Below are 24,343 nucleotides of genomic sequence, written 5' to 3'. Positions count from 1 at the left end.
AGGCATTGGAATGGGGAGGTTACTGTTATGCGTTGGAGAGGGGGGGGGGGGTTAGTTTTATGCATTGGAGAGGAAGAGGTTAGTGTTATGCATTGGAGAGGGGGAGGTTAGTGTGAGGCATTGGATATGGGGAGGTTAGTGTGTGGTCGCTTTGCGGCTGTCCTGTCAAGTCTCGCAAAATCCCATAAATAAGAAATTAAGCTATGAAATGACAGGTGTGCTTCAAAATGCATATAAAGAATAGTAGAATACAGCCTACTTGCATAGGGAACCTGTTTTTCCCCCAACAAGACCAAGCCCTATTGCTTTGTGTTCCACTTCATAATATATAAGCTGCATGAGCACCTAGAATATATTACTTTTCTTGCATAAGTGTCTTTCTACAAAAAAAACCTTAATGCCTTGCTTATCTGTTGCCCTACAATGAAGCGAGTCCCTGACCAAGAACAGGTCAGCAGGTCAGGCATATTTCATGAGAATGTCAAATATGAAATAATTGTAGAGCAGCTTTGGCTGCTTTTATGAACTCTCACTGTAGTTCTGCTTAAACAACCTTTTTCTTTCAAACTCTTGTACAAATCCCACCCCTCATCGCTGGTTTTGTTGACTTTTTGAATAACATGGCAGCTAGGTATTCTGATAATTTTCTTACATTTGAGCTTTTCTATTGCAAAAGATATTTTTCAGAAATTGAGTTTTGTGACCCAGGACTGGTTTCCACATGCGGTTATTCCACAGTTACTTTTTGACCTGTTGCTTTTAATAGGCTTAAACATTGGTTCTTCCTGCTAAGCACTTTTAAAGGGAACCCGAGGCGAGAGGGATATGGAGGCTGCCTTATTAATTTCCTTGTAAACAATGCTCGTTGCCTTGCAGCCCTGTTGACTGTCTGGCATAAGTAGTGTCTGAGTCAAAACCCTGGAACAAGCATATGGCTAATCCAGTAAAACCTATGGCTAAAAGTATTACACACACAGGATCAGGAAAACCGCCCGGCAACTGGTATAATTTAAAAGGAAATTAATATGTTAGCCCCCATATCATTCATACCTCAGGTTGCCTTTAACGTCCATATGTGTATACAGTCTTTCATTTAACAGTCTGTACATTGTGATGAAAGCCTGTACCGCTTCTGAATGTATTGTTTCTTTTTTCCTACTTTCTTTCAGATAAAACAGTCAAACTGTGGAAAGTCAGTGAGCGAGACAAGAGACCAGAGGGCTATAACTTGAAAGATGAGGAAGGAAGGCTGCGTGACCCATGCACAATAACTACGCTAAGAGTAAGAACATGCCGCTCATTTTAACACTTTACTTCAGGTTACAGATTGCATTTGTTAATAATGCATTTCCCTTTGATTATGAGAGATGAGTGATACAGGCTCCGGGCTTATATACTTGAATCAAAAGAAATGATTCCACAGGAACAGTCTGGTCCCAGTAGGGACTGTTCTCTGAATCTTTGAAGTGCTCTGCCTTTTCTGCTGTAGTGCATTAGAAGGCTAGCAACTTTTCTGCTGTTTTAAAGGGAACCAGTTGTAAACAGGCACTTAGAGAGGTCTGCATGATAACTTGTTATTGAGCAAAAGGTAAAGGTTTTCACTAATGAGCCAATCTTTTTCATCCAATCTTACCATTTCTATGTAGTATATGGGGAACTGGCTGAATTATCCATTCACTATATTCACTCAATTTACCCTTCTACTACATATTTTTGGTAAAATTGGATTCAAAGATTAGAACATTAGTGGCTACCTTTTCATGTTTTTGTGAAAAAATTGACAGTTTTAATATAAAGCGAATTTGATGAAGTTGAAAACATTGCTGTAGTTGGGGTACCTCTGCAGGAATCCATATTACCCCTATACAGATCATGCAGCTGGACTGTGGTTTGGTTCACACTACAGAACTCTGAGTATAATTTGCCTTCTTAGAACAGAAGGTATTTGGGATAATTCAGCTTTAGGTAAGCAAGTGTGCTTTTCCCATGATGCATCACTCCTAAATAGGAAAATCCTCTCTTTATACCTCTGAAGCCATACTTGCATCCAGAACGGCTGGTGTAAAGCAAGCCTGTAGCTTATAAATTGAACATAGCCACATTTATAAGCTATAGGCTTGCTATACACTAGCTGTTCTGGATGTGAGCCTGGCTCACCACAGCTACTGCTCACTTAAGAAAATCGATAAGATGCCCCCCCGGGTTACTTACCTTGGGGGAGGGGGGTCCTCTTGGCGATCCAGCACTGGAAGTCCCCGAATGGCGAACATGTCAATATTTACCTACTGCAATCCAGCGCAGACGCAGTAGCCGCTTTCAGATCAGGCTCAGGCAGAAATAGCCGAACCCGATTGGGTCCGGTCTACTGAGCAGGCGCAAGCCTGCCATTTCTGCCTGAGCATCGCCGGGACGGCGGGCAACTCGGAGGTTTCATAAAGTCAGTCAGATGATTTTTGTCCTGGCTCCACTGCCCTGCTTGTGAAGACTGAGTTATCTGATCTGAACACCACTGGATTCTTTCCTGTCCCAACAACCAAAACTTGAAGTCCCAACCCACACCAAAGTGATTGTTTTGCATGTACTTAGTAACCTATTTTGATAACCAGATTACCAAGTATATTTAGTATGCATAGTATGTGTAATCATTATGACGTTTTCCAAGATCTTTACTTTCTTCACATTGAGTTTCATGGTCAGTCACATAAGTGTGCTGAATTGTGTATTAATGTCTGCAGTCTTGTCACGGAGTTTGACTTATACTGGTTGTGAAAATGCATTAGAATGTATACAAGGCATCATTTTATGACAGACGTGCCATGGGGTTGACCTGATCTGCCTTCAGTCTTGTCAGCTAAACTGACCTTGAATGAGTCATGTGATCTATAGGGACTCGAGCAAGGCCGGACTGTGCTAGGAATAATAATGAATACAGACCTCATATCCATAAACACAGCATAGAAGTATACACGTTGCAGTGTGCTTTCCCAGACTACTAAATGTAGTAATTGGTGTTCACTGATCACCTCTGGCTTAGGGCTCATTCACACTGTCAGTTTTGACGCAATGCACATAGTGTAAGATTCATATGGTAACATGAAAGTCCATAGACTTCCATGTTACCATTCACACTACAGGTGTGCGTTCCCATGCTTTGTAAAGCATCTGGGAACATTTTAACCCACGGCGCATCAGTTTCCCCGATGGGTACAGCTGCCAATGTCTACGCTTTAGCGCACCTCAACGTGCATTCCGTGCTATCACTGTGCGTTGGCAGCGCATGCAAGAAATCACATTCTTGCATACGTTCTGTAGTGTGAATGATCTCTAATCAATAAAGTGCGATGTGTAGATATATGGTATGCTGCCTATCTATGGAGCAGAGCTAGTAATCTATTCCTGTACAGCTATCCCATAGTAATCATGATGCCAAAGTTGGATTACAGAAGCTTAATTTTGGCTTTAATATTTCCTTGATCCCGTTCTACGTAATTTCCTACTTGTCATAATCTTCAAAACAAAAAAGAGACGGCACACCACTGGCTCTGCAAAACTTGCTGTGTATTAAGCGAATCAAACACTACATGTTACGGATCATTGATCCTTCATCCTTCATACACCTGATGAAGGATCAATGATCCGTAACATGTAGTGTTTGATTCGCTTAATACACAGCAAGTTTTGCAGAGCCAGTGGTGTGCCGTCTCTTTTTTGTTTTGATGCTACATGAGCTGTACGAGCAGTCCAGCTGAGGCTAGGCACCGGCCAGTGTTCAGGTAATCATAGACCTGAGAAACCGTCTTTTCCATACAATTTGCTTTACAATCGATTGTCATAATCTTCATCTTTAATGCCAGGCACAAGGGATTTAATGTGTAGCCATGAGTTTAGTTCTCTTTAAAGAATAAAGCCGCTGCCTTACCTGTAACTGGGATCTATAGATAGCTCAGCCGTAGGCACACAGACGTGGAGCGACTGCAAACGCCTGACAGCTAAGTGGCTGCTTTGCTTCCTCCTGTCAGAACTGTAATATTCAGAGTGTGCAAGACCTGCCTGCTGCCCTTATACTTTGCGTAGAGAAACTTGAAAGGCCAAAGGGAGGCCACAAAAGAAAGGCAGCAAGTTGCTTTGCCTGCATTCAGCTTCAGTGAAGGGATGAATATCATCTTGGAGCGGTTCCACATACCAGATGTGACTGCTGAGCCTGAGCTGCTGGAATGAGCCAAGTGTGATGAAGCTCATCTTCTCTGCCCTGCCTTTATTCCCCAGGGTGACCGCTTACTGAGTGATCCTGCTAAGTCACTCATACCCTCAGTGCTCTGTTCAGACATGCACAGGAGCGGAAACACACACTACAGCTCTGTGATAGGCATTGCATTTAGATTATCCTCAACTATGACTGCTGCCTAGATCTGAACCAAGAGCATCTAATTCTATTTCATTTTAGGATGATTTTTCAAAAGTGTTTGCATTGTTCATTATAGAAATATACATATTGCTTGCATTATCCAGATCACTTGGTAAAGTGTTGATATATTTAATGGTATTATGAGTTTGTATGTACTGTATATATTAAATGGTCGATAGAGAGCCTGACTGAGGCCACTGGACTATCACTTTAATGACTGCGATGACTCCTTCAGAATTGCTGGCTGTAACCTACAGGATTGTTTTCGAGATTATAGACAAATCCTCCCACCTAGTAATCAAAATTACCAAAATCTGAAAGCTTCAATCACAAAAGTAGATGGTATGACTTTCACCTGTAAGTTTGTTTGGCTGGGCTTAAAATCCATTTTCCATTGAATTTTCCTTCAGCTGGTTTTATAATATAATTGTTTAATTCCTGGTTTAATTATCATGATCTAGAACTAGTGCAAGTCTGTACATCAATGGTGCTGCGCTGTTTATCCGACTCCTCTTTACTTCAGTTTAAAATGATCAATGAACCTTCACTTCCTATTTGCTAAATTCCAGATGTCCTATTTCCCAGCTGTGACCTCTAGTGACTAGAAGGAGCAGGTCAGTATTGACCAAGGGCCCCATGGCAGCAGACAGTATGCACTGTATCTGAGATATTGACCGATTTTGATGCAGTTGTATTCTTTCACTACCTTTTTATTTTGGCAGTTTTGAGCTAATGGAATGCCTTACTATGAATCCCTGTAGCCATTGAGGCCTAATTTACCTTGAAAGGGGTCATAGGTAACATTCTAGCCCCTATAAGAATATAAACCTTTGTAAATAGAGCGATGTGCACTAAAACAATGAAGAACTAGGAGTCAAGTGGTGTTTTGCAGTCACAAGAAAGCAAATGCACTAAACTTTCAGCAACCTTATCTATGGTTAATTATACAATACAATAACATTTCTAAAGCACTTTTCTCCAATAGGATTCAAAGTACGTAGATATGCCTCAGATCAATACATGGTTGCAGGCTGAACTGTGTTAGAGGAAATAAACGTTCGTAAATGCCAGACTAAACAGGTGGTTTTTCTGTTCAGACATAAATGCTTCCAGGGATGGAGATGTCCTGAATGGGTGTGGCAAGGAGTTCCAAAGTATAGGGGCAGCATGACATACGGCTTTGGTTTCAAAGCTTTTGAGGTGGACTCTGCGGGTGACCAAGTTATTAGATCCTTTTGATCTAAGATTGTGGGAGGTGTGAAGCATGTTTGTTCAGTAAATTACCGAACTACTGCTTCATGCGGGAAATCTTTACAATTTTTTTCACCAAATGCACTAAAGTACCGAATGCGTTATTTATTTTACCGGCCAAAATGATTGTAACATACTGCCTTTAGTGAACTGAGGCCAATGTGATCTCTCCTCTAATTGGTAATTGTCACACTGCATAACCTGCAGGAGCTTAAAGTGGGATTGTCACCATAAAAATCACATTTCAACAGCAACTGGTTTTAGTGTATTAAGCGATAAAGAAGCAAATCCTGCATTCAAAACTTTCAAAACTTTTTCTGCTCTTATGGTTTGGAGTTATCACATACCTTAGGAGCACTGGCCCTTTAATTGCCATTGGCTGGCAAAACAGTTGCATGCTGGGGGGTCTTTTTATCTATAATACATTCCTCCTCTTCCCTTTATTTTCCCCTCCTTGTCATAAGACAGTGCGCTAACTAGTATAGACCTCAGTGGGAGTGTCTAAAGACTCTGGGAAGAGGTCGGGTAACAATTACACAATAAGCAAGAGGAGAAAAAAAGTGAGGGATGAAATGTCAGGATAGCTTTATTCAAAGGTAACCAATATGGAAACTGTCTAGAATAGGATTCTCTGCTTTTCCTTTATAATATTCACAGGAGTCATAACATGGACAGTGCAATAAATTTGTTATGTAAGTAGAACTAGTATTTATCTACTTGTATACAGTATGTGTTTTTTCATTTCTAGGTTAACATGGGTGTCACTTGTTCTTTAAAAAGGAACTGTAACTATGGATTGTGCTCCTTCCCAATCAGTAGCTTATACCCCTTTCCCATGTAAAATCTTACCCTTTTCTCGACTGGATTCCGAGGGGGGTCTGTATGGCTGATATTGTTGTAAAACCCCTCCCACACAGTGTGATGTCAGCACCTAGGTCCTGACAGTTTGCTGTCTGTGAACCTCGTTGCATTGTAGGAAATAACCGCTGTTTACAATTACCAATCAAGCAGAATTCTACCTCTGTGCAGTACTGTATGTACACTCACCTAAAGGATTATTAGGAACACCATACCAATACGGTGTTTGACCCCCTTTCACCTTCAGAACTGCCTTAATTCTATGTGGCATTGATTCAACAAGGTGCTGAAATCATTCTTTAGAAATGTTGGCCCATATTGATAGGATAGCATCTTGCAGTTCATGGAGTTTTGTGGGATGCACATCCAGGGCACGAAGCTCCCGTTCCATCACATCCAAAATATATGCTCTATTGGGTCGACATCTGATGACTGGGGGCCATTTTAGTACAGTGAACTCATTGTCATGTTCAAGAAACCAATTTGAAATGATTCGAACTTTGATGGCTACTTCCAGCAGGATAATGCACCAGAGGATGGGTACATGGTGGTCATGAAGGGCTGGACATGGTCAGAAACAATGCTCAGGTCGCCCGTGCATTTAAACAATGCCCAATTGGCACTAAGTGGCCTAAAGGGTACCAAGAAAACGTCCCCCACACCATTACACCACCACCAGCCTGCACAGTGGTAACAAGGCATGATTGATCCATTTTCTCATTCTGTTTACGCCAAATTCTGACTCTATCGAGACTCATCAGACAAGGCAACATTTTTTCAGTCTTCAACTGTCCAATTTTGGGGAGCTCATGCCTCTTTGTAGCCTCTTTCCCATTTGAAGTGGAAATTAGTGGTACCGGGTGGGGTCTTCTGCTGTTGAAGCCCATCCGCCTCAAGGTTGTGCATGTTGTGGCTTCACAAATGCTTTGCTGCATACCTCGGTTGTAACAAGTGGTTATTTCAGTCAACGTTGCTCTTCTATCAGCTTGAATCAGTCGGCCCTCTGACCTCTAGCATCAACTAGGCATTTTTGCCCACAGGACTGCCGCATACTGGATATTTTTCCCTTTTCACACCATTCTTTGTAAACCCTAGAAATGGTTGTGCGTGAAAATCCCAGTAACTGAGCAGATTGTGAAATACTCAAACCGGCCCATCTGGCACCAACAACCATGCCACGCTCAAAATTGCTTAAATCACGTTTCTTTCCCAATCTGACAATGTTTGGAGTTCAGGAGATTGTCTTGACCAGGACCATACCCTTAAATGCATTGAAGCAACTGTCCTGTGATTGGTTGATTAGATTAGAAAAAAAAGTATTTTAGCCTATCTCATTGTTAGGGGGGGTGTGGTTATAGACAATAGCAGTTGGTGCTGTATTCTCTCATGTCTGCCAGTAGTAAAGATGACTATGTGTTATTGTGGATGAATATCGATCATTTATGGATCTCTCTCCTATTTTTTAACTTCTCACTTTGCAATGTGTTTTATTTTTTTCCCCCTTTTTTTTGAACAGTTTCACTTTTGCATAATAGAATATTTATGGCAATATCATTAATTACTCCATTTGTGGCCATGTGAATTAATAGATAAATATGCATTTGTTTTAGAATGTAGCCTATACATTGGATTACTTGTGAAATTATTTTCCCATTTATACTAATAGGGCAAACTGTCTCGATTTTTTGTTATTTTGCATAGACTAATCCGGTGCTGATAGAGCGCTGAACTGGAAAAGGCTTCCTTTCAAAGTGTGCATTTTCAATTAACTGAGATGTGGCTGCTCTGCAGTTGACTTGGCAGAGCAGTTTTCCATTGTCACGGCTGTCACATGGTTGGAACCAAAGTGCAGGAGATAAGCCCAGCTCCAGTATTGTTGCACGGTCAGTCAAGGTGACAGTCCCCTGTACCCAAGAGAGAATGATTTGTAGATAAGATTTTAGTGTCAAATCCACCCACAGAAGATTCATCAATGAGCTGATAACACCTATAACCTTGAGTGTTTGTAACCGAAGGACTAATGCAGTTTAATGTTCTCTCGAACCCTGCTCATGTCAGGCTTTCTGGTTTCCGTGATTATTCCTTTTTCGGGTACATAAACACTCTTTAAAAGATCAACTTTTATGGCCCTAAGTGAATTGGCGTCACCAGTTCAGCTCAAAGATGTCCTGTGCAAGAGTGTCTTTTAGGGCTCATACCCAGTACCCAGTATACAAGTCACTGATTGCATTTCAGAAATGGGTATCTTGTGCTATATGAGAGGACATTGGAGTTGCATAGACTGCACTGCCTGCTGTTTCCACTGAAGTGTTTCTCAGCAGTGTGTTATTCCAAAGCTGCATCCATCTGAAAATGGCGCCTGTGAATAATGGCGCACAGTGTTGCCGCTAATCCGTTTGCCGCTTATCGCTATTTAACGTTAAAGCCTTATTGTTATTTAGCGTTAAAGCCTTATTGTTATTTAGCGTTAACACACAGAACCCTCTCTGTACCTATCCCTAACCCCTAAACCTCCCGGTGGTGCCTAACCCTAAGACCCCCCTGGTGGTGCCTAACCCTAACCACCCCCCTGGTGGTGCCTAACCACCCCCCTGGTGGTGCCTAACCCTAACCACCCCCCTGGTGGTGCCTAACCCTAAGACCCACCCCCAGTGGTGCCTAACCCTAACCACCCCCCTGGTGGTGCCTAACCCTAAGACCCCCCTGGTGGTGCCTAACCCTAACCTTGACAGTCTTACATTAAATCCTTTCATCATTTTGCAGTTAAATAACTTCTGCAGTTTGGCTTATGTAGGGCGCTATTGATAAATAACGTTAGTGTGTGCCACTATTGATAAATAACGTTAGTGTGTGCCACTATTGATAAATAACGTTAGTGTGTGCCGTTTTTCTTCTTTTTTTCCATGTGCGCCATTATGCAGTACTAACGATAAATAGCGATAAGCGTATCTTTTTAATGCGGCGCCATTTCTATGCATAGGCACTGTGCGCCATTATTCACTGATCCCTCCAAAGCTGCCTGCTGCTCACACAAACATTGCACAAGTTTGCCACAGGAAGCTTGTATTTGGGAATATCTTCTTATGGCAACATTATGAATAGCTCAGACATGTTTTGTGGGATTTAATTGGCACAGATTGAGTTATTGTACAGAGATGCATACTATATTGGCACTTCATAAATCATGTGATTCTTTAACCCTGGGGTTCTGTAAGTCCGTTATGCCTGCTCTGCACACAAGGATAGCAGAAGTGTTGACAACTACCACACATATCATGCTTGAATCTCTAGATCAATGTGAAAGTTGGTGTGTGAGAGACCGAATCCTATCCGGTGGGAGAGAGGGGGCAGTAATTAACTCTTGCCACCCCCTCCCCCCCCCCCCCCCCGTCCCAACACACACACACACACACACACACACACACACACACTATATACACACACACACACACACACACACACACACACACACACACACACACACACACACACACTATATACACACACACTATATACACACACACACACACACACACACACACACACACACACACACACACACACACACACACACACACACACACACACACACACACACACACACACACACACACACACACACACACACACACACACACACACTATATACACACACACACACACACACACACACACACACACACACACACACACACACACACACACTATATACACACACACACACACACACACACACACACACACACACACACACTATACACACACACACACACACACACCAACCTTTGAAATGTTTAAGCACTCCCTCACTTTTCCAGTCAAGCATTAATTCTGACTTAGGCTATCCCCCTTTAACCACTGGCAAAGTTGTGCTCATTACTAAATATAACCAAAAACACACACAGGCATGCATATTCTATATTATCCCGCCTCTTTTTTCCTCCCTATTCTTTCTGACAGTGCCGTCTATGCACTTGTGATATCTTGTGCTGTGCTTTCCTGAAAATACGATCAGCAACATATAAGAGGGGAAGGTGATTAAAGTGAAACTTAAATGAAAACAAACTGATATATACAATTGCATATATCCTCCTACTCCAAAAAATGACTTTGCTACACCACAGTTTTGTTTAAAACTAAAAAAAAAGATTTGTTTTATCTCAGCTCAATGAAACAGTCTGAGCCAATGTCTCAAAGTGCTAAAATATATGGCCTATTGACCTTTTTTTTTATCTACCCTCTGGTCTCAGAATCCCAGTTATCTGCCCGGAAAGTGTTTTATGGCTGTAATTCCTTATCAGTGAGGGATGCTATAGTCCAACTGGGTCCTGAGAGAAACTCAGTTGCCTAGCTGAATATTAAACTCTTTTAGGCAGCGAAAGAAGAGAAGCAACACAGCGTATTTATTTATGTGCTTGGTACATACATATGTCTATGTCATCATGTCCCTTGGTTTCCCTTTAAGTTGGATAGTAGTAGTGTTTAGAGACACCCTGGATCCTCATTTTGGTGGGCATGTATTAAAAGTGAGGATGCACACATTTAGATTATATAGCTTCACTTCTTTGGTGTATTTAATACTGTCTGTGCAACAGTGAAAGGTATCACTGTGTTTGCCTAAATTCTATTGTAATTTATAGCTCGGACACATCAGCTTGTTATGTAGCATAAAGGGTCGCATTCTGCTGGTGGCATTCCTCCTCATATTAATGCAGTGCCATTATTCTCTCCTCATTATTCTGTGGTCATCACTCTACCTACAGCTAAGGCTCTGGGGACAGTGAGATAGTGACAAGACCCTGACAAGGCCAGTCCTCTAATCTTCCCGCTGAAGCCGCTGCAGTGACACACTGGTCACCCGTATTTAAATCATTCGTTCCTCCCAGTGGCAGACGTTGTGCAGAGCTTTTTTGGCAGCAACTAAATCCCAGATCTGTAGCAGAAATAGAGTGCTGAAGTCATGTTGAGGTCTGAGCTGAAAATGGAATAATTATTTGATCCAACTGTGATACTCGCATAGTTTTGTTGCAAGGTTCTTCTAGCTTAATGATACTTCCTGTAGGGAAATCTGCATGGCGTTCATAAACACCAGATGGAGAAAACCGCTTGCTAAACATTACCATGCATGTATGCATTGCATTGAAGACGCAAGTAAACGATGATTAAAAAATTACCTGTGAGCTAAGTTGTCTTTTGTACATAAAGGTATAAATGTATCAGTATGGAAGGCTGCAAATATGTTTCTGGCAAACAACTGAAATACGCATTTACCTGGATCATGGACTGAAACTGCATTATGTGCAATGATTAGTTTGTCTTAGCACACATGCATTCCCATGTAGACACACAGGGCCGGCCTTAGGTTTCAAAGCGCCCTGAGCGCAACCAGATTTTGGTGCCCCCCCCCCCCCCCCCCTCCATTCATCCTCTTCACGCACACAGATATAGATCACACACATGCAGATCACACAGACACATACACACATGCAGATCACACAGGCACAGATCAAATACACATGCAGATCTCGCACACACACATGCAGATCTCGCACACACACATGCAGATCTCGCACACACACATGCAGATCTCGCACACACACATGCAGATCTCGCACACACACATGCAGATCTCGCACACACACATGCAGATCTCGCACACACACATGCAGATCTCGCACACACACATGCAGATCTCGCACACACACATGCAGATCTCGCACACACACATGCAGATCTCACACACACACACACACACACACACACACACACACACACACACACACACACACACACACACACACACACACACACACACACACACACACACACACACACTCTACACACACTCTACACACACTCTACACACACTCTACACACACTCTACACACACACACACACACACTCTACACACACTCTACACACACTCTACACACACACACACACACACACTCTACACATACACACACACACACTCTACACACACACACACACTCTACACACACACACACACACACACACACACTCTCCACACACACACACACTCTACACACACACACACACACACACTCTCTCCACACACACACACACACACACACTCTCCACACACACACACACACACTCTCCACACACACACTCTCCACACACACACTCTCCACACACACACTCTCCACACACACACTCTCCACACACACACTCTCCACACACACACTCTCCACACACACACACACACACACACACACACACACACACACACACACACACTCCACACACTCTCCCCCCTCACAGAACGTCCCAATGGAGTCAAATAAGAGGCCCCCTGGCACTCAGCTTCCTTCCCTCCAATAAAAGTATCTTCCCCGCCACACAGCTTCCCTCTGATTAATGCACCCTGCTCTGGACACTCTCATTTCCATTCCTTCCCTCCCTCCCTCCCTCCCTCATAGAGAATGGTGCAGGCAGTGTCTCTCACCATCCATCTCGCAAACAGCAGCTCTGCTCAGCTCCCGGGACATTCTTCTTAGTTATAAGGGCTTTGCTTGATGACCTCATCAAGCGAGGACCCTTAAAGCCCCAATGCAGACGAATGTCCCGGGAGCTCTGCTGAGCAAAGCTGCATTTTCCGAGATGGACGGTGAGAGCCACTGCCTGCACCCGCACCGTTCTCTACGAGGGAGGGAATGAAGGAGGGGAAATAAGAGGTGCTCAGAGCGGGGCGCATTAATCAGAGGGAAGCTGTGCGGCGGGAGAGATACTTTTATCTGAGGGAGGGAAGCGTGCGCCCACCTGGAAGTCGGCGCCCTGAGCGACTGCTTCGGTCGCTCAGGTCAAAGGCCGGCCGTGTAGGCACACACACACACACACACACACACACACACACACACACACACACCTACACACACACACACCTACACACACCTACACACACCTACACACACCTACACACACACACACACACACACCTTATGCATAAAATATGTAATCACTTGAAGCATTCTGTACAAGGGTTAATAGGGCACTATAATTGGAACCCTATAAGCCAGGGTTTCTCAACCTAAACCCCTTAATGAATGACTGCCCTGGCTAAGCACCCCTTACAGTATAAATACAATAATCCGTAGGGTTATATCATGTCAAGTACCCCAGTACACACATTTGTTTGGTGTACTCTAAATATTTTTCGAACCCTCCTTAATGCTTTTAATTAAACACGTATTCAAGTTTTTCATATTATCAGGAGGTGGTCATCAGTAGCATCTTACTGAACCCTCTCTGCATTATTTGCCTTTTAAAGTGAACTCCAGTCCAAACCTAGTGAAGCAAAACAAACATGTACATCCACTGGACATGACATATTTTGCTTTGTATTCAATGTTTTTTCTCCCCTATCTCCACCCCCCCCCCCCCCCCCCACACACACACACACACACCCCAGAACTGTTGCAAAAAAATGGCTATAAATTACCAGTAAAGAGTTGAGGCATTTGGATGCGCAGGAGGCTGTGAGACTGGCTCCCCCCCCCCCCCCCCCCCAAAAAAAAGTGGCCCCATGTTGCCAGTGAACCATGCTGGAGGCAGTGTATTGCTTGCAGCCAAAAAAGAACTGCATGAGGCCCCCAATTTGTGGATTTAAAGAGAACCTGTACTGAGTAAAAATATTTAAAATAAACACATGAGGTAACTTCAAATGAACATTACATAGTTACCTTGCCATCAGTTCCTCTCAGAAGCTCACCATTTTCTTCTGACAATAATCCCTTCCAGTTCTGACAATATTTTGTCAGATCTGAAATATATCAGTTGCTGTCAGTAAAATATCAGTTGCTGTCAGTTATAGCTGAGAGGAAAATTGATGTACCAGGTAATGTCCATGTTTCCCTATGGCTCAAGTGGGCGATGTTACAGTTTAACTGTGTGCTGACCAGAAAGCTGTTATGGGTAATGGCCATTTTCAAAATGGAGGACGGAAAATTGCCTTGATCACAGTGAACAAACAGGACGCTGGACAGGAGAAAGACACTGAGGAGTAGACTACATGGAAGGGAAGTATGACTTGTGTATGCTTATTTTGACTTTTAATTTTCAGTTCAGGTTTTCTTTAAGGGCTTGTTTACACGGGTGTGATAAATACCGGCATTTGTGGTGGGCAATGAGAGCCTCATTTGAAAAGGATCATCTGTTGTTCCATTCAGATGAATGGAAGTGTTTTTAAAATGACTGTTACATTTTTGTAAAAGGCGCGGTAGATCCTGTCATCTCATCTCGCCTTAGAAGCTACACGTAGTAGTGTCCTTAAAGGGTGATCTAATGGATGACAAAGTAGTGTGTCTGTTATTGGATCCCCAGTACTTCATAGATGGACCCCTATGTAAGCAAGTTCTAAATATTGCCGACTCCACCTCCTTCCACTACCAGCTGCTGCCAGCCTGCTCTTCCTTATACAATTACTTTCTTCTTTGGCTACACATGAAATGTGGGCATATGTAATTGTTTTTCTATTATGCTGCAACCTTTTGTTTAAGATGAATCTATTTTCGCAAAAGGCTTTTTTTTTCCTGTGGTTGTTACAAAATCTGGACATTGAGTAGAGGACGTTATCTACTGAGGGGTTGAGTTTTATGTGTTTTATGCACCTATAGGGCTTTCGCTTATGTCATGTAGGTTATGCCAGTTAGAGTGGTTGACTCTGTGGGCTGGAAAATAAATGATCCAGTATTACCCAGACTGAATCTGGTACTGCAGTGGGGAGATTGCGCTATAGGTTTCCAGAGAGGAAAGTGAGTGGGTACTTTATACAGTACCTCTTATTTCCCTTCCAATGGGTGGTGTCAGAGCAGGAATGTTGCTGGCTGGAAGATGTGCCTAGAAATGTTCTGGTTCTTGGAGTTTTATTTCTGGTTTCCCCGTTAAACTGAATGAACATGAGAATGGTTGAGTGGATGAAGAGGTGGCTTGTGAACTAAGCTGAACAATGGAACAGCATAGATCAGTGAACTCCAGATGCCTGCAAGCATTCTGATGTGGCCTTGCAGCATTCAAGTGACTGGGAAGCCTTTCTAAAAGAGGAAACTCCTGTTCCATTAATTAGTGCTTATGAAGCAAGCTCTCAGTCAGAAGGCACTTGTACTGCAAAGAAATCAATGTTGCAACTATAAATTTCCAGCTTTTCACTTTGCACTAATTAGAATCTGCCTAGTCAGTTTGCTAAGCGGAAATTGCTCTAAGGAAAAACTGTCTCTTCAGTATTTTCAAAACTTTATCTTGCCATTTAGATGTAAGGGAATAAAATATCTGTGACTCCAGTACTGTTTAATCATATTTTAGTAGAAAATAATGAGGGTGCTGATGATGTGGTACCCATGGGATACACAGGGTCTTTCAGTGCCACTCCAGGGCCCTCTTGTAGGATTTCCTCTCCTCACCACATATTTCTGGAATAAAAGGCATGACTGGTGTGAGATATGGACTAGCAGGATTCACAAGTTCTTTTGGTTCCCTGTATGAGAGGTGGAAGATGCTTGCTAGAGGTTATAGATACAGCAATGGTTAAAGTGCAACTCTAACCAAAAGTGTAGCTTGTTACTGAATTAACAAGACTATTTTCCGTGAAGGCAGATGACAGGCGTTGGATTCCCCATGGAGTCGCATGTGAGCGTGGCCGCCTCCGTACTCAGGACAGTACATGATGCAGTTCTCTGCTGCCGGGAAGCACTTGACGCATGTGGTGTTACAACAGCTGCCATTCGCTGCATTTCATTTGCACCTGAATGCCTCGTGGCCAGTGAACAGGATGCTGAACTGCCCAACAAGCATGCAGTTCAGTTTCCTATATGACCGAGACCATGCATAGGTTGATTGTAGTCTAATTAAACAAATGATTAGTTCTCCCCAATTTAAAAAGTGATGGTTGAAAAGCAATTGACTCACTACATTGCTGATCTTGATTATGGTCCGATATCCGATTTAAAAAGATTAATTGATCCACTACTCTACTAGCTACATACTACTCAATGCAGAGCTCAAGTATGCAGCCGCCTATCAACCTGCTGCCTCTAACCAGGGTTCTGACCAAAAATACTGTTTGAAATCATTTGGATTGGTGGCATTAGAGTTTACTGGCAGGTTTGATCGGTGTGATCAGATTCTGCTAAGAAAATTGATTTGTATATGAAAGAACATGTGTTCAGCGGGTTGTGCCCTAAATGTGTGCTGCAAACTCGAACAATAATAATGTTGCCATTCTTACATTTTCCATCTTGTATAAGTGTGATGTTGCCATGTGGCATAGTTCCTCCATTGTGTTATTGTATAACACTGCAGAGAGACAATATGCTGCTGGGAGAGCTGGTCTTTAGTCTCTGATATAGACACATGTGCACAACAAACTAATTTAGTCCAAAGCAGGATAATTATCTATCAGAACCAAACTACTAGCAGTGTTTACCACTACATGCAAGTATTTCTAGATTTTACATACGTTTTTGCTATGATTAGTTTATTTTGAAAATCATGTCATCCCCTGCCATTTAGGCTTGTTTGTAATGGTTTTGATGTGCCGTGGATATTTTGGAATCCAGTAGGGAGGGGATACAAGGGAACTGTGTGTCCTGTGCATCTCTTCAGTAGCTGAGCTTGTCTGGAGGGAGAACTAGATCTGAGCAATGGTCATTCCCCAGGAAAGTTGAGTAGATTAATTGCCTATAATTCAGGGATGTTGAAATCCAGCCCCCAAGGGCCAAGACCCTCACACATCACCACAGCTCAAATCAATTGATAATACTGAATCAGGAAAGGTGTGGTTCTTCATGTAGAACACATTTCTCTGTTTCTCAGTCCATCCTAAACACTGGTGGGGATAGGGCCCTCCAGGACTCGAGTTTGACATCACCCCTCTTCCTTTGTGAAACAGGAGTTAACTGGTTTGTTTCTGATTGATCATCTTTGGAGCCTGTCCTCAACCGTATAGTTCTGAGGCGGTATATCAGAGGGTGGCTTCCAATAGTATTGCTTTTATTCTCTGTGGCCTTGACAACGGAGTTCCCACCCCTCAGTCTACTTCACAGCAACGCCATTTGAACTAGGGCTGTAATAACAGCAGTATGTGTGAATAGTCTGCTGGCACATCATGCAGAGAGGTGAGACTCTAACAAAGCTATCTGAAGCGAAGGGGTTCCCCGACTGGCACTTTAAAGTGATTTAACGTCTGCTAGTTACACAGAAAAAAGCTGTGCCGCTGAAAGCCTAGATTAGGGCTTTAAAAATAAATAAAAAGGCAGCATGCTCACCAAAAATAATTACCCTTAAATTGAAATAATATTATATCTAGTCCATATTTAATTGGAGCACTTATCATTGCACTTGGTTTCTCCACATTCTAGTACCTGTTTATTTTTCCATTTGTATTTGAATCCTGTTTACCAGGCGAGGGCATTTTACCCTCCACTCCTCAGCTGTATATTCCATTAGTACCTGTAATCCACACACAAAACAGCTTGGCATCTCTCCAGAGGTAGCAAGCCACTGAAAAGAAAAAGGGTAAGTGGCACACTGTGGAATCGACGGCAACATGCTTACTCTGAAACACGCTTTTTTGCATTTCAATTACATTCTGCCATTAAAGAGAATCAAATAACAACATATTTCCTCAGGAATATAAGAACTAATTGAATTTGTTAGGGCCTTATTTTATTTGACAGCTTCTTAATGTTCTTGATGTGACGAGTTAAACTTGGTTACTCCTATGTAATTGCTCTGTAACGCCGGGTACATGCCGGAGTGCTAGATAATAAGCTGCAGGTTTGGCATTTCGCATATTGGAAGGGATATAGTGAATGCCGAGGAAGCCTTACATTGCCTCAGCAAGCAGCGTAGAATAACAGCTGTGAGCCTTTGGTGAGCTAATTACAATTGTCTCTTGATTTTGTGTACTCCGTGTAGTGCCTATTGTATGTTTTTGCTCTTTTGGCCCTATTTAGCAGGCTATAAAAAAAATACATAACAAGTGGTGGTGTGTTTTTCCTTGTTAACAAAAACAATCCTTTCAATTTCTATCCATACTTTGCAAGGCTTAAAGAGAATCTGTATTGTTAAAATCGCTCAAAAGTAAACATACCAGTGCGATAGGGGACATCTCCTATTACCCTCTGTCACAATTTCACCGCTCCTCGCCGCATTAAAAGTGGTTAAAAACAGTTTTAAAAAGTTTGTTTATAAACAAACAAAATGGCCACCAAAACAGGAAGTAGGTTGATGTACAGTATGTCCACACATAGAAAATACATTCATACACAAGCAGGCTGTATACAGCATTCCTTTTGAATCTCAAGAGATCATTTGTGTGTTTCTTTCCCCCATGCACTGAAGTTTCAGGCTGCTCTTTTCTTCCTGCAAACAGCTTTGCCCTTGTTTGTAATTCTTCAGTATGTGAAAGCCCAGCCAGCTCAGAGGACGATTTATCCCGCTTGTAAAAGATAAGAGAGCAGAGAGAAGCTGCTCTAATCTAAATATCACACAGGCAGTGTGCAGAGAGAGGCCTGAAAGGGGGAGTTCATAGCAGAACCACAACACTGAAGAACTTGGCAGCCTTCCAGACACAGGCCTGACAAGTCTGACAAGCGAGAGATAAGTTGATTTATTACAGAGATGGTGATAGTAGAACGTGCTGCAGTAAGCCAGAACACATTAGAATAGCTTTTGGAACTTGTAGGATGATAAAAAACAGGATGCAATTTTTGTTACGAAGTCTCTTTAATGGCAAACCTCATTTTAGCTTTTAGTCGTTTTTGTTGTTGTTGTTTTTGTACATAGTAAACAGACAATCCACACTGTTCCCAGCAAACCATCAACCTGCATCAACCAGCAACCTGCCGATCATAGAATTTTGCCAAGTGCAAAAAATAGTACAGATTCTATGTTTGCAATTTTAAGCATCATTTTAGTTTAACTGACTGTATAACTTCATAAATAGAAAGATGGTTTTAACCACTTTGCACCTAGACCTGTTTTCCTCGTATGGACTAGAGCGGTTGTGATGTTATAGCTTTGCCCTGATTTAATAATCAATAACATAATCACCACTTCTGACACCTTAGGGATATATACAGTACATAATTTGTTTTGAGAGAAACTAGACTCCCCCGTGGGTGTTTTTTATCTCAGGAATTATTTTATTTCCTATGCATTTTAAAGGGTAAAAGGGGATCCCTCCTCCTGCTTAAAGAGTAACTGTTAGCCCCCAAAGTGAAATTTAAATCTGTACAGCAATGTTTTATTTAGTATTAAACTGATCAAAAAAGCCAATGCAGAACTTAAAAATCTATATAATTTTGCTACTATGTAGCCTTTTTCCCAAGCTAACGACGCAAAGCCGCATATCAGATACTATTGACGAGCATGCAGAGCATGCCTATGTCTGCCCTCTCCCCCTCTCCCCCCCAGGACCAGGTGCCGATCTATTTGCACCACAAACAGCTGACCGCTCTGACAGGGAGACAGAGCGGCAGCACTTCCAGCCGGAGCACCGCAGAGTAGCCAGCGCCGTGCATCTCTCACATGTGATTCTCTCACATGTGACTCGGTGCTGGCTGCTCTGCGGTGCTCCGGCTGGAAGTGCTGCCGCTCTCTCTCCCTGTCAGAGCGGTCAGCTGTTTGTGGTGCAAATAGATCGGCACCTGGTCCTGGGGGGGGAGAGGGGGAGAGGGCAGACATAGGCATGCTCTGCATGCTCGTCAATAGTATCTGATATGCGGCTTTGCGTCGTTAGCTTGGGAAAAAGGCTACATAGTAGCAAAATTATATAGATTTTTAAGTTCTGCATTGGCTTTTTTGATCAGTTTAATACTAAATAAAACATTGCTGTACAGATTTAAATTTCACTTTGGGGGCTAACAGTTACTCTTTAAAGGTAGGCCCTGGTAGCCTACTCGCCCATCTTGCCCTTTAAAGGGGAACTTCAGCCTAAACAAACATACTGTCATTAAGTTACATTAGTTATGTTAATTAGAATAGATGGGTAATATAATTTTTTACCCACCCTGTTTTAAAAGAACAGGCAAATGTTTGTGATTCATGGGGGCTGCCATCTTTGTCATGGGGGCAGCCATCTTTTTGGTTGAAAGGAGGTGACAAGGAGCAGGAGACACAGTTCCAACTGTCCTGTGTCCTGATAACCCCTTCCAGCTGCACATGCTGGGCTTCAAATGTCAAATTCAAAATGTAAAAAAAAAAAAAAAATTACACCAAAACAGCAGAACGAGAGCAACAACATCAGAAATCCCATCATGCTTTGCACAGCATCAGGGGAAAAAAGCCCGGGCAGTTTTCTTCTGTGCAGCTAAAAATGAGGCTTGGATAAGAGAAACAAAGTTCTGATGCTGTGAAACTGTTAAAGAAACACCAGGCCTTTTCAGTGCTGCTGAGTCGATTTTTAGTCCGGAGGTTCACTTTAAGGCATCCCTTGGTAGTCTAGTGCCTCCCCCTCCTTACCACGGCTCTCCCGGTCTATAACCACCCCACCACCTCAATAGCTTTATCTGGTGTTTTTGTGAACTTTCCCCCCCCCCCCCCCCCCTTTAAGGGATTCCTTGGTGGACATCCCTGGTGTCTACTAGGGAATCCTTAGAGGGAAAGGGGAATACCACTAGTCTAGTGGTACCCTTTTATTTCTCTAAGAATTCCCTAGTATCTAGCGGTATCCCCTCTTATCCATGGTATTCTAGTAGCAGAAGGTGAAGTGTCAGGTTGGTATGTGTGGTTGAAAATTTACTGTCAGTCCGGTGGCATGATGTGTGGCATGATCTCCCACCGAAAATGCTGCAAATAGGTTTTTACATTCATGGATTTTTTTTATGTATTTTTTTTTTTATTTTTGCATAAACCAGCACCACAATCAGTTCATATATTCCTAACTAGGGAGAGAGAGGTTACGTTAGAGGTGCACTAAACTGTGTAATTATGCTGTGCCATAGCTCGCAAATCCTGTTAATTCCGTTTAATGTGGGCAAAGCATAATTGCTTTCATTTGTTACAAGTATCTGCACCGGCTTAGATTGTTGTTAATCATGCAAATGACTTCATTTATTTGGGACTTTATGTGCGAAGAAACAGATTACCGAAATGCAGATGATTCATCCATTTATTTTACACAGCAGCAGGAACAGAAATGCTGAGTGATCTATAACACTGCTTTGTGAGGCCGCAGTCCTGAATGCATGGCTCACTATCAGAGTTTAAACCCTTTGATGTCTCTAAAGCCTAGAATAATATTTGATATGTGTTCTGTGGCAATAGGTGGGGCACATGCATTATTCACAATGACCATTTTTTGTTATCCAGTATAAATGGGGCACACGTTCCAAAACAGGAGACTGAAAGGGGGCTACTTCATGGAAATGAAAATCTCTTTCTAGCTCCTAGTTGCCATGGTTAGCTCCGCTGTGGTGTTCCTAGGAATCGGGGGCATGAAATCCCCTTCAGTGGTTGTTAGGAAATCAACATAAATTACATACCTTCAGATGTGTGCTTACACAGCCGGATTTTAGCTGGAAGAGTATGTGACATTCAGCTGACTGGTGTGACACAGGCTTTTCAGAGCGCACTCTGCTGCCAGCTGAAAGTGTCTGGAATCCAGGGAGCTGCCTGCCTCCCTGACATGTTTAGTGGAACCTTATATATGCATGCATACATACATACATACATACATACATACATACATACATACATACACATACTGTAGACGCATGTGCCGACTTACAAATTACCCGCTAATACCAACTGCAGGAACATGGTAACAAATCAAAAAGATTTGACATTCAATTTTGTGTAATTGAAATGGGCCAGTCACGATTATCACTAGGAGGAGGCACAAAGGGAAGGGGGGGAGGGGCTTGAAAATGGATCAAATGCAGCAGCTGCATACATTTGCCTGAAATGTGCATACATGTAGAAGTGTTTGCATGACGTTGATCATCCCTAATGCTCTACAGAACTTAGGCCCCGTTCACACTGCACGCGTTTCCTTCCGCGTTGTGGGAACGCGTGCAGGAGGCCGACACGCACGACATCAGACAGTGCACTGGCTGATGTTCACACTGCATGCGTTCCGGACCTGTGCGGTTCGGGAACGCATGCTGCACGCCTTTTTTCCCAAACGCGTGGCTGTCCCATTCACTTTAAGTGAATGAGATCAGCGACGCAACGCATACAAACGTGGATGGCGTGCGTTTGTACGTGTTGCGTTCCGAACGCACGTCCATCCGCGTTTGGTAATGTGAACAAAGCCTTATTAGGCATTCCATCATGCATACATGCATTTAACCCAGAAGTGGCCAGGGCATCTGTTATCCTAGTAGCAATGTTTTTGCAACTGCAGTCGTTAATATCTTATTGCTTGGAAGGTAATTTGTGCCAAGGCCTCTCTTATATTGCATAATAGTCACCAGCTGGGCCCGTAGCTTCTGGCAAGTTTCACAATCCTGAACTGTAACTAACATTATTCTCCTATTTCCCACTGCCAGTACAGTGCACAGATACCCACTGGTTTAGATGCAGCTATGCCCGCATGAGCATGATTATATTAGTTATTCAGCCCTATACAAACTAATGTGCGTCCTCTTCAAACTTCTTATATATCTCTGTGTACAGTAGCTATGTCTGTAATTGCAGTGTAAGTTATGCATTTTTCAGGCGAGGGGGGGGGGGGGGGAGGAGGGAGGCACCTCTAAACTGCCTGTGCCAAGCGCTAGCAACAATCCAACCAGTGCACGAGAGCAGGTGAAAAATGGTGATGGTGAATTCACTGCCTTTAGCCTCCCAGATAAAGGGGCCTTACCCACAGGCGGTAGCCAGAAAGGTGATGGGAGGAGGAAGCAGCCAATCTCCTTTTAGCACAAACTACCTGATCCCTCCTACCTCCTAGCTATAATTGATAAAATTCCCCACATGTACATAGCAGGATTGAGTGTCTGTTGGCAGAAAAGTAGTAAAAATATAGCGTACTGGCAGGGATGGATTAAAGCAAACCCATACATGGGTGTATAGCAGGTTGATCCAGCACATGTGATTAATCGCATCCCAGTCAGAAATGAGCAATTGACTTACCACCTTGATCTCTTTATTAGATTCTTATTTCTTGGGAAATTTGATTGAGAATCAATGAAACTGTTGCACCTGCTAGTACTATACCTATGGATGCAATACAGTGTTGTGTGGTGATCACTTCTCTTCTATGCCATCCCCATACATGTTAGAAAAATTCACCACTACGCCGAGTCATGCATTTGGTCTTTAAAATGAAAATGGTCGGCCTCGTACTGCGCCTGCGCGAGCGGTGCTGTCAATCACCGCCACGTTGTCCGCGCTGTATTGTGCAGGCGCAGAACTACTGCGCCTGTGCAGTACAGCGTGGACAACGTGGCAGTGATTGACAGCGCCGCTAGCGCAGGCGCAGTATAAGGCCGACCCCGAGGTTGGCCTCAGTACCGGTGGGGATTCCGGGCCAAGGGCTGCGAGCAGAGCTGCGTCATGGGACATGTCGCCGGCAATCAGCTGGAGGAAGCCATGGGTGGTAAGTACTGTATCCCTTTAAGTATGACTACCGATGGAAGCACATGTTCACATGGTCATCTAGTGTCCTGTTTTTCTCTGGGTTCCATGACCAGATTCTCTAAGCCCTGCTTGTGCAGTCAATCCTGTAGAGATGTTCTGGCTTCAAAGTGTTGGATTCCCCAGCATGGGTTAATTGAGGACAGACACAGCTTATTCAGCATTCACCACCATTGTTGGACTAGGGTGCTTTTGCAGCCTATGATCATGGATGGTGTAGATAATTTGAAG

General features: G+C 43.0%; 1 protein-coding gene across 3 annotated transcripts in view; it reads left to right on the top strand.

Annotated features, from left to right (window-relative positions):
• The window catches only part of PPP2R2B (protein phosphatase 2 regulatory subunit Bbeta), a 477,586-nt gene that overhangs the window by 401,760 nt on the left and 51,483 nt on the right, over window positions 1–24,343 (top strand). For all 3 annotated transcript variants that reach the window (XM_068277553.1, XM_068277551.1, XM_068277554.1), the window contains exon 4: window positions 1,170–1,282. In XM_068277553.1, the coding sequence (XP_068133654.1) occupies window positions 1,170–1,282 (113 nt within the window). The remainder of the gene's footprint in view (window positions 1–1,169; window positions 1,283–24,343) is intronic.

Source organism: Hyperolius riggenbachi, chromosome 3, assembly GCF_040937935.1.
Source record: "Hyperolius riggenbachi isolate aHypRig1 chromosome 3, aHypRig1.pri, whole genome shotgun sequence".
Classification (NCBI taxonomy): Eukaryota; Metazoa; Chordata; class Amphibia; order Anura; family Hyperoliidae; genus Hyperolius; species Hyperolius riggenbachi.
This window is presented reverse-complemented; position numbering and strand designations above follow the sequence as displayed.